General features: G+C 47.2%; 1 protein-coding gene across 20 annotated transcripts in view; it reads left to right on the top strand.

Annotated features, from left to right (window-relative positions):
• Positions 1 to 13,639, top strand: part of Apbb2 (amyloid beta (A4) precursor protein-binding, family B, member 2) — a 320,340-nt gene that overhangs the window by 246,962 nt on the left and 59,739 nt on the right. For all 20 annotated transcript variants that reach the window (XM_030254079.1, XM_030254081.1, XM_030254078.1 and 17 more), the window contains 2 exons: positions 6,983 to 7,129; positions 9,258 to 9,385. In XM_030254079.1, coding sequence (XP_030109939.1) covers positions 6,983 to 7,129; positions 9,258 to 9,385 — 275 coding nt within the window. The remainder of the gene's footprint in view (positions 1 to 6,982; positions 7,130 to 9,257; positions 9,386 to 13,639) is intronic.

Genomic DNA, 13,639 nt, shown 5'->3' with positions numbered 1-13,639 from the left:
AGGAGGCCTTCTGCAGAGGACAGGGCATGCCACCCTCCTCCTATATCACCCCTCCTCCCCACCTGCAGTGTGACCTTAAGACTGGATCATCTCTATGTGGGGAAACAAAACAAGAATCAGCGCAGCTGGATGATAGGGAGTGTTCCCTGGCGCTGACACACTCACCTGGAGCGAACGCTGGCTTCCTTCCTCAGCCATTCTCCCTGGTCCCCAAGCCGCTGTGCTCACTGCTCCAATCCCCGTGCAGTTGTTATAGTGACTGTTTTGTCCACAGTGATGAAGTTGCACGCCCTTTGCTACACAGCCCAACTGTGTGTGCACGTGTAGAATATTTTTATGTGTATGAGTGTTTTGCTTGCATGTGTGTCTATGCACTGTGTGTGTGTGTGTGTGTGTGTGTGTGTGTGTGTGTGTGTATGTGTGTGTGTTGCCCACAAAGGTCAGAAAGGTGTGTTGGACTCCTTGGAACTAGAGCTATGCATCATTGCAGACCACTAAGAGGTTGCTAGGAATCAAACCTGGGCCCTCTGCAATAGCAACAAATGTTCACTGTTGAGCCATCTCTTTGGCCCTCATTTGCAGATTTTTGAAGCAGTGCACAGTGGAGTGTTTGGTTTGAGTGTACATTGAGACATCCCTCTTTTTTAGCATGCAGTAAGCATAAAAAAATAATGCTTATAATTGAGGGAATCCATGGTCTTATGAGCTCAACTCAGCACCACACTGTTTAGGACACTGTGACTCACTCTGAGTCACAAACCTTCTATGGGCTCCCAACCAGTGCAGCTTGTGCCATTGTGTGCCCTCATCTCAAGGTGCCATGGGATAGCTTCCCACTGTGTGTCTCCTCTTTAGAAGCCTCAAGAGAGTGGGGGCTGAACCTCACTCCCCTGTGTAGGTCTCCAGGAGCTAATTAGTGCTCAGTGGAAGTCATTTACTCAGTAACTAAGCTAAAATGGCCATTCCTAAAAATGAGCCTCTTGGAATTGCATTGGTAACATTTAACCTTATAACTTTTTAACTTGTCTGTCTGAGTCTCCTTAGTTTGTAAGATCTATTTTGGTACCAGAGTCATTTAACGCCAGCAGTTAGAGGACTCAATATGTTGTAGCCAACATGGTACATTTTGGACATTAGCCACCGTCTTGGGGGGGTGGGGGCTGTGGTGTTTCATCAACATTCCCTAATCAGAGGAAGAAAGAAGTCAAGGACCTGGAACCTAGCTGGGTAAAGAAGAAATGATAAAGTCTGGAGAGATAACGTCCTTTGGACCCTAAAGACGAGGGGAAACTGAGCATCAGATGAGTCCCCACAGTATGCCACCTGCTTTGTGTCTTTGGAGTCTCCTGGCAGCTCCCTGAGCTCATGTGTTACAATTTTTCCAGCTAACTTAGAGTTGCAGAGGCTGAGCACCTGCCGATTAGACTCCAGAAACTAAGAGCCTGGACTGCAGAATAATGAAGTCAGGCTTAGAGCTGTTCCTTACCGCCACCCAGACCTTCGGAAGAGGCGCTCCCCGGGTACATATTTCTCCCAAGATGGAACTCAGAATTAACTTAAACGGGGCTGAGAGACAGCTCAGTCAGAAAAGTTCTTGTAGGAGAAACTCAGTCCGAACTGCAGCACCCAGGTGAAAAGCTGGATATGGTGGTAGCGTGGGACCTGGTGGCAGTGCAGGGCACGGTGACAGTGCATGCGTTCGTTCCCAGCACTGAGAAAGCAGACACAGTGGGTCTCAGGAGCTCACTGGCTGCCTAGTGCCATCAGTGATGCCCATTCCAGCAGAGAGATGCCGCCACACAAAACAGAGTGGATGGTTCCTGAGGACTAGCCTGAGGTTGACTTCTGGCCTTCACACGTGCAGGACTGCGTGTTCACACATGCTCACACACTGAAAAAAGAAAGGCTAAGATCAGGAACAGCAAGTGGCAGCCCCGGGGTTTGAACCAGGCATTAACGCTGAGAACCCAAAGAGCAGTGTAACACTGGATAGAGAACAGGGCTGCCCCTTCACAGCTGATGCTCTCAGCCCCTCAGCTCCAGATCAGCAACATCTGGGGAGCTACTGGTAATGCAGATTCCTGAGCCCTGCCCCAAAACTGCCCCAGTAGAGACTCTGGGGAAAGGCTCTCTTTTCTGTGCCCTAACACACACACACACACACACACACACACACACACACACACACACACGACATATGCTCGTACTTATCTGTCCACATGCTAATATCCATTCAGTTAGGGAAAAGCTTAAAACCCAATAGTAGGAAAGAATGTTTATTGACAATAATGATCGTAATTAAACATTCAATGGTTCTTGCTGCGAACAGACCATCGGCTTAGTCAGTCGCTTTAGCACTATAAAGTGGGAAATGTTTTGGCTCCCATGTGAAGAAACTGACACCTGAAGTAAGTGGCTTACCACAGCGGCTCCCTGCAGCCTGCAGAGTCAGGGCTGGAACCCAGATCCGTCTGATCACGCCATCCAGACCCTCCGCCACTGCTTACTGCCCCCTTCATCAGGAGATACGAGGACTGAGCAGCCACTGAAATGTTCATATTGGTATTTTTTATATTCAATTCGTTTTTTAAAAAGTTTTAAAAGGCAAGTGATTTGAATAGATATTTTATTTGTATTAATTTGGGATTTTTGTTTGTTTTTTGTTTGTTTGTTTTCTTGAGACAGTTTTTCTGTGTAGAACTTAGAAGTCACCCTAGAACTTGCTCTGTAGACCAGGCTGGCCTCAAACTCACAGAACTGCCTGCCTCTGCTTTCCAAACGCTGGGATTAAAGGCATGTGCCACCACTGCTGGCTTGAATAAATAGTTTCAACTCTTCCCCTTACCCAAATTAAGCCAGTCTTGGTAGGTCAGGTAACACAATGACTGCGTTAAAGCTTCCTGGCCACATGGGGGCAGCACTGTGCAGTGCTGGTGCTCTTTGCTCCTCTTCAGAAAGGACCAGGCTGAAGCCCTGTGTGGGGCAGTGCAGTAGTCCCTCCGTACCATCTTGCTTTGACTTCGTGGAATGGTAGTGAAGCTTTTCAGATCAGAAACTAAAGAACTGCGTTACTGTGCAAGGCAGTGATTTTTAAATAAATTCATGACGATGATGATATAGTTTGGGCGCTTTTGTTTCTTTAGTGATGTGACAAAAATGATATTCAGAATGTGCTGTGGTAAGTTAGGTAATTATATTTTTTTAAGCCAAGAAAAATACCTTGGTTTTTTGTTTGTTTGATTTTTTACTGAGTTTGTTTAGGTTGAAATCCATGAGTTCTTGCACTCAAGGAACAAAAGATAGACAGTATCCTTTTATCTTCCTGATTGCTAATTATTAAGAGCCATGCCTTTATACCCTCAAAAGTGGTGGGTTCAACAGTAAATACATATTTATCTTGGTCAAAACCCTAGTGAATTTAGCCTCCGATCTGAATGCTGAGGTCTGGACAGGGTCCCTGGCATATACTCAGAAAGGAGTGGTCTTTGGGGTAGACAGGAGCTGGGGACCAGCCATCCTGATTTAGTGAGCTCTAGATTCAGTGAGAGATTCCGTTTCAGAAAATAAGGTGGCGAAAGAGGGAGGAAGACTCCCAACGTTGACCTCTGGCCTGTGTACACATACACCTGCGCATACATAAGTGTAGTACCCAAACGCCAAAAAATCTCAGGCCATGTACTATCCGTCTGTGTTCATTAGCATGGATGCTCATGCATGCACACACGCGCACACACACAAGAATGCATAAATAAATAAAGTGGGCGCAGTGTAAGTCAATATCATTCAAGCCTAAAGTCAGTTCTTTTACAGGCAGGCAGGAGGGAAGTGTCTAGCTCTAAAGGGCAAGGCCAGAGGGTAGGTTGTGACAGTGACTTTACTAACAAGGGCCTGTGCTGGGAGATGTGTTTGAACTTCCCCGGCTCCCTGGAGAAATGGTGGGGTGGGGCTGCCTGTGAGCTCCCACACAGGTAGTAGGTCTTAATAAAACAGGATGTTTGGTGATGTGTGCCTGGGTGTTTCTGGCTAGCCAACCAGAGAAAGAAAGTTTGGTTTGGGGGCTGAGAAAGCAGAGCTGGAAGAGGGAGAGGCCAGCCAGCAGACAAGTGTTTTCCCTTCCCTGAAGCCTCCCTGCACCGCACGCACGCACGCACGCACGCACGCACGCATGCAGAACAACTGTGAGGGGCTGTGCCCCAGCTGTCCCCCAGAAGACAGGCAGCTGAGGAGCTTTTACAGTCTCAGGACTGCCATTCCTTGCGGATTTATTTGTAACAGATGCTGCTCACGCACACTCTGGCTGCATAACAGCAAGCAGGCGGTACCCAGCCTTGCCCTCCAGGCTAAGAGCATCTGTGAGTGGTATGCATGAAGGGTTGCTTCTGTGTTTAGCATTCTGTTGAGTTTCCCACCCCCTCCTCCAGGAAGTGTGATTAGCAACTCAGGCAAGGGACTCTGGTCATGGTGCTGGTGTGGAAAAGGTTAGACCTGACTTGATGTTGGTCATGTTGGGATAGATTGTCATCAGTCTTCCTTGCATTTTCAAATTTGCATTTAGAAACTTGACAACTTCTCCTTGAGAGCCAGTCTCTTTGCTTTCAAGGAAGAATGTGGCTCTTTGGCTGTCCCACCTGGACCTAGAGACTGGTTTCTTCAATTGGTGCATAGCTTCAAGGTGACCTTGGGGTGCGGGGAGGGATGAGAGAACATAATTCAGATCATCTGGGGACAGATCAAGAGCACTGCCCATCCTGCACGTTGTTTTATGTCCCTGGATTAAGCACATAAATGATTCTTTGGTTTGTGGGTGGGTGGATAGATGCATAGATGGATGGATGGATAGATGGTTGAATGGATGGATGGATGGATCCATGATGGATGCATAGATGAATGGACTGATGGATGCATGCCTGGATGCATGGATGGACTGACAGATGCATACATGGATGCATGGGTGGATGGATGAATAGATAGATAGATAGTCTTCTTCATACAGTATATCCTGGTTATGGTCCCCCTCCTCTAGCTCCTCCCATATCCTCCCCATCTATCCAAGTCCCCCCCCCTCCTTGCTCTTTATCATTAGAAAACAAACAGTCATCTTTTAAAAATGGAAATTATAAAAATAAAGCAAAGAGGGGATAAAATAAAAACAAACCTGAAGAAGAGAAAATAAATGAACAGAAAATTAAAATTAAAAAAAAAAAAGCCTGTCGGGCGGTGGTGGCACATGCCTTTAATCACAGCACTTGGGAGGCAGAGGCAGGCAGATTTCTGAGTTCGAGGCCAGCCTGGTCTACAGAGTGAGTTCCAGGACAGCCAGGGCTACACAGAGAAACCCTGTCTCAAAAAAAAAAAAAAAAAAGCCTAAGGCACAAGAAACACATGTAGACACAGACACACCCCTCACAGAGAGATCTCATAAAGATGCAAAAACTATAATGCATAAGGCCTATAAGAGAAATAAAAATGGTCCAGACAAAATATTATAAAACAAACAAACAACAACAAAAAACAAAAAAAAAAACTAAAAAAAAAAAAAAACCCTCCAAAATATATTGCTAATTTAATTTTCTGTTGTCCATCTACTGCTGGGCTTGGGTCCTGTCCATGGTATAATCTGGGATCCCAATTTGGCTTAAACCAGTACAGGCCTCATGCGTGCTACCACGGTCTCTCTGAGTTCACATGTGAGTCAATCTGCTGTGTCTAGAAGGCCATGCTTCCTTGGTGTCCCCCACCCACTCTGGCTCCTTTTCTACAGAGTTCCCTGAGCCCTGAGGGGAGGGCTTTGATGGAGGTATCCCGTTAGGATGGAGTGTTTCAAGGTCTCTCGCTCTGCACGTTGTCTAACTCTGGGTCTCTGAACTGTTGCCGTCCACAGGAGGTAGGAGGAAGCTTCTCTGATGGTGGCTGAATAAAGCACTGATCTGTGAGTCTGTGGTCTATAGTAGAATGCCCTCAGGAGTCATTGCATTGTTGTGTCACATTCGCAGAGCAGGAGGATTTCAGTTTCTCGTAGGTCCCTGGACTCTAGGCTCAGGTTCTTGGCCACCTATACAGTGTCGGGCATGGGTCCATCTCATGGCATGGGTGGGCCATACATCCGATCAGACAGTTGTTGGCTGCTCCCACACCTTTTGGGCCACTACTGCACCAGCGTCTCCGGCAGTTGGGTCACTACTGTAGACTGAAGGATTGGTAGCTGGGTTAGTGTTTCTCTTTCTCCCCCAGTAGCAGAAAATAAGCCCATGTAATAACGCTTCTTAGGTTAAACGGAGACAGTGAGCACTAGAACTTTAAACAGGAGGGCAGGGAACAGTAAATAATATGGCTCTAAGTGTTAGAGAGTATGTGGGAGTTGTGCTTAAAAGATACCTACAGCTCCCTGTGATCCACAAGCATTTCAGGATTGGCTGCTGATGTTTCTGTTGGACCTCAGACCTGCTTGTTATCCTGAAAGCACCTCCCTTCATCTTCTTCCCTTTCTAGGCACTGGCCACTGTTTATTGTCGTGGAGAGGGAAGGAGCATATGCATGAACGTCACTCTCTTCTGTTTTCTTTGCCTAGGAACTTAATAATACCATGGGTTACCCTTCTTACCAGAGAAAGAGCAAAGGGAAGGGGGAGAGAGAGAAAGAAAGGAATCTGCCTTATCACAGGTCTGCCTTAGAAACCTTTGTGCCCATTAGTTAACTCTGTAATTATGCTCCTGCTAGCCTCAAGGGGAAAAAAATGTCTGAAAGCACTACATTTATTAGACAAAGAAGGTCATCAAATATGTTTCTCAAAATAGCAAAAATACAAATTGTCACAATTTCATCTTTCAACAGTAGAGCGCTTGCTGAGTTGGTGATCAACCACAGTGAGACAAATAAAGGTGCCCTGAGCAGACCCTGCAGCTGCCTTGTGGTTCTTAGTAAGGAGAAACAGACTGACCCCAGCCCATGAGTCACATTTCTGCCTCCTGCCTTTGCCTTCCAGTGTTTTGCTGTGCGTTCTCTGGGCTGGGTAGAGATGGCCGAGGAGGACCTTGCCCCCGGGAAGAGCAGTGTCGCTGTCAACAACTGCATCCGACAGCTTTCCTACTGCAAAAACGACATCCGGGACACAGTCGGCATCTGGGGAGAGGTGAGTCACCCGTGGAAGGGCAGCAGCTACTTTCCTGTATTCTGCCATGCTTCGTTAAACCCGGGACTCTGTGAGACCTCGTAGTCGGGGGGCATGATGTGTCTACCGATGGCAATGGACAGAAACTCTGAGCCTGATGCACTAGGGCAGCTTATAGCTAACCCCACCACATCCCACTCAGAAGCACGCCCCTAAGAAAGAACATTTCTCAGTGGCTAAATGAGTTCCCTAACCCTCTCATCCTCAAAGATCAAACAGCCAACTTTCATAGCTCGGGAACCTTCTCATTTACATGTGCACGTTGAAATGTCCACCTATTAACAGTTTGCGGGGAAACAAACTATGCCTCTCAGTGACAGGTGACTCCCACTCCTGCACTAGAAAGTGACTCATGACCCTTAGCATTCTTGCTTTGGAACCTGACAGTCGTTGCACATGAACTTAGAGCTGGTGCCTCTGTGTTGTCTCACTTTTAATAAAGTGAGTCTACTTTGAGATAATACCTGCGGGCTGGAGAGATGGCTCGGCTATTAAAAGCCTAGGCTCACAACCAAAAAGATAGCATCCGAATAGAAAGGAGTGAAGGAAACATCCCAGACTGGCATAAAGAATACATCAGGCAGGGAAAGCTGTATTCAAGCTCTGTGGCCTGTAGAACATATCAAGAGCACCTTAAATAGTGCTCGGCGCATGTCCCACAGGCAGAGCAGGGGTAGGGAACTTGGCTTTTCAGTTTGAAACTCCATTGCCAGTTTCTCCCAGCCGTACATCATGATGAAAAGCCAGCTCTCAGGCTCTGCATCGAATAGTCTGTCCCAAGGGAGAGCCTTGCTGCGGGGCTGGACTATATTGCTAGCCAGACTCGCTGACCCTGTGCAAGGAGGAAGACGAGTTTCCTCTGTTTCAAGAAAACCCTTGTTGAGACTTCTCACTTCCTCCAGGGGGAGGCCACCCAGTCACCCAGGACCGACTCTGACCCTGAAGTGTGATCTCACAACGTATCTCTGATCAAGAAATGTTAACAGTCTTTGTTCTCCTCCAGTCAAAATGCTAGCTTTCCCCTCCTCAGCGGGGGTTTACACTAGTATGATTGGCAGACATTTGCAGACAATTCATCGTTCAGGCTCTGAGGGGACGTTTTGGCCACGTGAATCTGTACAAGTTACGTTTTTGTTAGTGATCTCATCTGCAAATGGCTTATCTGTCCTGGAGGGGAGGCTCTCAGCCATCCTGAGTCCCAGCTGTAGACACTGGCCACAACCTAAACACTCTCTGACAGAGACACATATCCGCCACCTCAAGTGGCGCAGCACAGTCATTCTAAAACCCTTTGACATCATCCTCAGAAATTGTACTGAGAGCAACTGATCTGTCCCTTTGGGATGGGAGCCTCACCAAGAGGCCTCATGGTTCAACTCAGGCAGGCTTCCCCGGCTTCAGTGTGGCAGTGTCTGGGTTGCCTTCTTGAGAGACTGCCTTTCAGCTGTACAACAGATGGTTAATAGTTCCTTAAAAATGTGTTTGAGGACTGTACGGGGGAAGTTACATAAGCTAGCATTCCTGCCCTTAGAACCAGCCTAGCTGGGTAGAGAGGACATGAACCTTACACACTGGAGCACAAGCGTTGAAAACTCCTCTCAGTGTTATGGTCACGCCCATTACATGCCTCAGATCATGGGCAGACACTTAGCCCCCAGCCTCAATGTCCCCAGCTGCTAGTTGGAGACTGTAAGCTAAGCTCCCACAGGGCACCTGAGAGTTCTGAGCACCTCAGACCTTCAACGTAATAGCTGACATTCATTAAACAAGCACAGGGAAGTGAGCTGCCTGCCGTCTGTACAGAGAAGCACCACAAAGCCATGCCCACCCTTTGCCGGCCGCATCCCATAGACATAGGATAGAAAAGTGGAGGAGAGGATACTGTGGATCAAGGAAGGGGAGTGGGTTCTTGGTATGAAGAATAGTGAGGGGGACCTGAGGGGTGGTAGCTCATAAAGGAAGATTCTCTGGGACATTTCTGTTAGTAATTTGTCTAGATCCAGAAGTGTAAACAGTTAAAAGAGCTGTCTGAAACGCAGGCGGGAACACATCAGATGTAAGGCCTCCATGTTTTCTCCTTGGCTCCCAGGGCAAAGACATGTACCTGAGCCTGGAAAACGACATGCTCAGCCTGGTGGACCCCATGGACCGCTCCGTGTTACACTCCCAGCCCATCGTGAACATCCGAGTGTGGGGCGTGGGCCGAGACAACGGCCGGTGAGTGCTTTGGGCTGGGGATGCCTGATACTGAAGCGCGATCTCATAGCCCCTACCCTCAGTATGAAACTTAACAGAAACCCATTAGAGATGCAGCAGGCCAGAGTGAAGTCTCTCCATTGCTCCCCTGCCTCCGGAGCTATTCCAGGCTTTTTCCTTCCGGGCTCTGTCCTTCAAACTTTTGTCAGCTCTACCTCCTGCCTTGAGTCTGTATACTTCCTCATTCTACCAAGTTCTCACACTCATCAGACAATCTGCACCTCTTTATTTCTCTCTTCTGTGCATTTCTTTTGTAATCAGTGACGAACTTGGTTGCATCCTGGCTACGTCAGACTCATGCCACTAATGGTGATTCTTCCTTCATTAGGGGCTTGTTTGAAAGGACAAGATCACACGTGTGCCCGAACCTTCACTTTTGAAGTCAAATGAGGATCAGGGGCTTGGATTTGGCTATTTAAAAAAACAACAACAAAAAATACACACACTTGAAATGTTTGCTTATAACAATAGCATTCCATGTATGTTTCTATGAAATTTTACGGAAAACAAGTTACCAAAAGGACTTTGAATCTTCTATTCTCCGAGGTCACAGGAAACTGATGTTCCTATTGTCAAGTTGTCATAGCTGATAACTTTGGCAGCTGTTATCACTAATGTCATACTTGGACCCCATTGTAAGATAATCGGACACTGTTAACATGCAGTGGACGCTTCCGTTATGGTCAATGTTTTGACAATTCCCAAGGTACAGGGGCATCTTCTGGCAGCTTGGGTCAAGCTATGGGACACTTAAAGTATCATGTTGTTGAAAATGGACAAAAATGTTGCAAAAGTAGTAAAAAAATCACAGGAGTCAATGGGATGGCTCTCCTAGACATTCTGGTTTGTTGGTTTATTTGTTTGTTTGTTTGTTTGTTTGCTTGGAATTGAGTCGCATCGTTCTTTGTAAGGAGAGGGCCTGGCCTTGTCTTCTACAGTCCTCCTGTATATAAGCACCAGTGTATTTGATTGTCTTTGACCAGTTGAACATTCTAAACCAGAAAGGAAGGATTATGGCTAAGCAGTTGACAGTCAAAAGAATAAGCATTTATGCTGGAACCAGATGTGAGAAAGAATCCTCTGGCTGCTGATTGGGCTAAACCTTCGTGGGAGCAGAGCACATCTCTGAGCTATCTATACAGAGTGAGGAGTCCTGAGTGCTGGGGCAGGTGCTTTGTGTGAGTGGATAGGACACTTGTGGTTCGTCGGGCGGTACCCGAGTTCTCGACTTCACTTCAGTAAGTTACTTTTCAAAGGAGCTCTGAGGAGGCCATTATTCCTCTTTGAAAACACTCAGCCTCAGTAGAGAGCTCTTACTTTCCTGATTTCTGTCCTCTGTGTCTATCTGTATAGCAGGAGCCAAAGTGCAGACCATTATATGTTCGAACAACTAGGAACGTGCGTTCGGGTCTGTTTTTTATTTTGGTTTTGTTTGCGGTGGTGCTTGACACAAGGCCCCAGATGTGCTAGGCAAGTGCTTCACCACTTTGGCACATCCATAGCCCTGTGGTGCATGTTTGAGGGTAGGTCTTACTGATGCAAGTTTTTGGTCTGCACTATTGCTTTAAAATAAATTCAATCACCACATGTGTATGAGAGGGCGTGATTTGGATTCTCAATGGCAGAATTGTGCAAGCTCTTTGCACTTCATCTTTTGGCATCTGAGAAATGAAGATGCGACAGGGACCACAGCATATGTGTGCATGCGCCAGCCAGTGTGTACAGTAATTGGCACGACGATGGAAACATGCAAGCGCTTAATGAATGTTTACTTTTGATTTGTTTAAAGCAACATGCACTTAGCAGATGCAGCTAATTACATGGCTTCCATTCCGAGGCACTGGGGATGCATGCGATGGGGAGAGTCAAACTTCCACCAGCTTCAAGGATCACGGGGACACAGGGGATAAGAAACCCTTGCAAGCCCTGATGAGTTCAGTTGGCCTGCAGAGCAAAAGGAGCCCCTCACAGCCTCACCCCTACTTGCATCCCACCAAAGAGCACAGTGTTAGTTAGCTGGCATCATGGGGGCATCTCCCCCATGCAGTCAGGGTCTCCACATGTCTCTGTGGCTAGGGGTGGGGGTGTCTTTGAGCCTGATCCCTTCTGGAGTTGTACAAAAGGAACAAGCTTGCTGCGTAAAGGTTCTGTACTTCCCATTGGTCCCCTGAGCTTCCATGCCCTGGAAGAAGGAGCGTTTGTGTTTCCAATATATATTTAACTTTCCTTTGCCTTTGATTCTCCTCTTTTTTCCTTAACAGCAATTTACAAGAGCAAATTCAATTTGTAATGCTGCAAAGGAAAGGGGTTTTTCACTTTGTATGAATAAAACATTAACAGTGTTTCATTTTGCCGGGGAAAACAAGGCCATTTCGCATTCTCTTTTGTAGCGTGCCTCGCTGAGAAAATGGCATCTCTCGGGGGTGTTTCTTGATGTGGTTAAAATGAGTAAGGAAAGTAAGTGTGTCAGGCTGAAAGGGTACAGACTTCCCCACAGAGCAGGGCACCCCACTGAGCCGGAACCCTCAAAGCTTCTGCAGGCGTTGGGTCTAGTGATTTTCTTTAAGGCTTTCAAGTGAGTTCAGCTTCTTTGTAGCTTCTTGAGTAGTCCTTTTTCTTGGGATGAAGAGGTCTTCTGAGGGGTAAAGGATGATGACGCCCCTCCCACTGTCTTCTCAGGGCTGAGTCCGAAAAGCCCTATGGAGCTGGGTAAGGAGTGGGCGTTGCCTCTGATGTTGGCTCTGTGGGGTTTGCTTATAGCGGTTCAGTTCTCACTGCAGCGCCTTCTGGGCTTAAGGAGGGCTGCCTTCTTCATTAGGAACCTGTTTGCTTTACTGCCTGGAAAAACAGGGCTGCCGCCTCCTCCATGGCCACACCACACTTGACTCCTTTAATCACACCGAGACAAATACGGAAACTCCCTTCTCCCAGAGACAGAGGCTGATGAGGAAGTTTTAGAGGTTATGTATTCCCCAAAGTAGCACAAAGAGTGATGTGCTGTGTCCTCGTCACTGTATGGAAGAGGGCGTCCTCAGGTGTGTGGATGGCATGAAGGCAGATGACCAGAGAACCACTTCTCATTTGGTCTCTAGGAGCCTGCCCGGCCACCATTCCAACAGAAGGTAGAAGGGATGTCACCTCACTGTTTCAAAGGCCTATATAGACTTTAAACTGGGCATTTTTACACCACGGGAAGCAACTTTCTCCTTATTCTTAATAGAAGTATCAGCCATAAGTGAACGCAGTCTCTCAACCTGAGGGAGTTTTAGCAGACTCCCCGCTTTTTTCCAATGACAGATATGAGCCCATCTTCTAGGATGGAGTGCTGAGATCCTATATCCATGGCCAAAGGCAGTCGAGTCTGGTATTCCCTCCTGTCTCCCGAGGGAAAGCATAGATGGGATTGTCTGGGCTTCAGAGCTCATTAGTGGGAAGTTTTCATGTTGGTGTCGCAGCCATATCCATAGTAAAACAACCTAGAGCAGTGGTTCTCAACCACTGTGGGTAGCGACCCCACGGCAAGCCTCTGTCTCCACAAATCTTTATGTAATGATTCATGACAGTAGCAAAATTACAGTTATGAAGCAACAATGAAATAATTTTATGGTGGGGGTCCCCGCAACACGAGGAACTGTATTAAAGGGTCGGGTCGCAGCATCAGGAATGCTGGGAAGCACTGGTCTAGAGTCACCTGGGACGCTGTGTTAAACCTGGTGACAGATCCTTTTCACGCTCTGAACCCTCCTTCTCTGAGGCCGTGGATTGCAGTCCACAATGGAATACTTACTCTCTGTGTGATCAAAATGTCTTAGGTAATTGATTTTTTTTTTTTTTTTTAAAGAAAAGGGTACCACCACACTCCATGATCAGTTGACACCATGGCTTTTAGGACTGTGGCATGGTGGCCCTACATCTTGAGGGAAACATGTGGTAGAGGGAGCTATTTCCCTCACCACGGCTGGGAAACCAAAGGGAGAAAGAAATGGAGCCCCATGTCCTCCTAAGAGTCATGTTCTATCAAGCCAGCACTTGAACCCAGGCCCTACCTCTTTAAGGCCCCATCTCTCCCCAGCAGTTCTGTGAGTTGAGGACCAAGCCTTTGCATTGACTGTGGAGGTGCGGGATATGAATCAGAGTCTCCTTCATGGAAATGCATCCCCTGGAAACACACTTAGGGAAAGCTGCTCGGGGTCATAAACGCGCATCTGTTTACCT

Source organism: Mus musculus, chromosome 5, assembly GCF_000001635.26.
Source record: "Mus musculus strain C57BL/6J chromosome 5, GRCm38.p6 C57BL/6J".
NCBI classification, from domain to species: domain Eukaryota; kingdom Metazoa; phylum Chordata; class Mammalia; order Rodentia; family Muridae; genus Mus; species Mus musculus.
The sequence above is the reverse complement of the archived record's forward strand: the minus strand, read 5'-3'. Positions and strand labels throughout refer to the sequence as shown.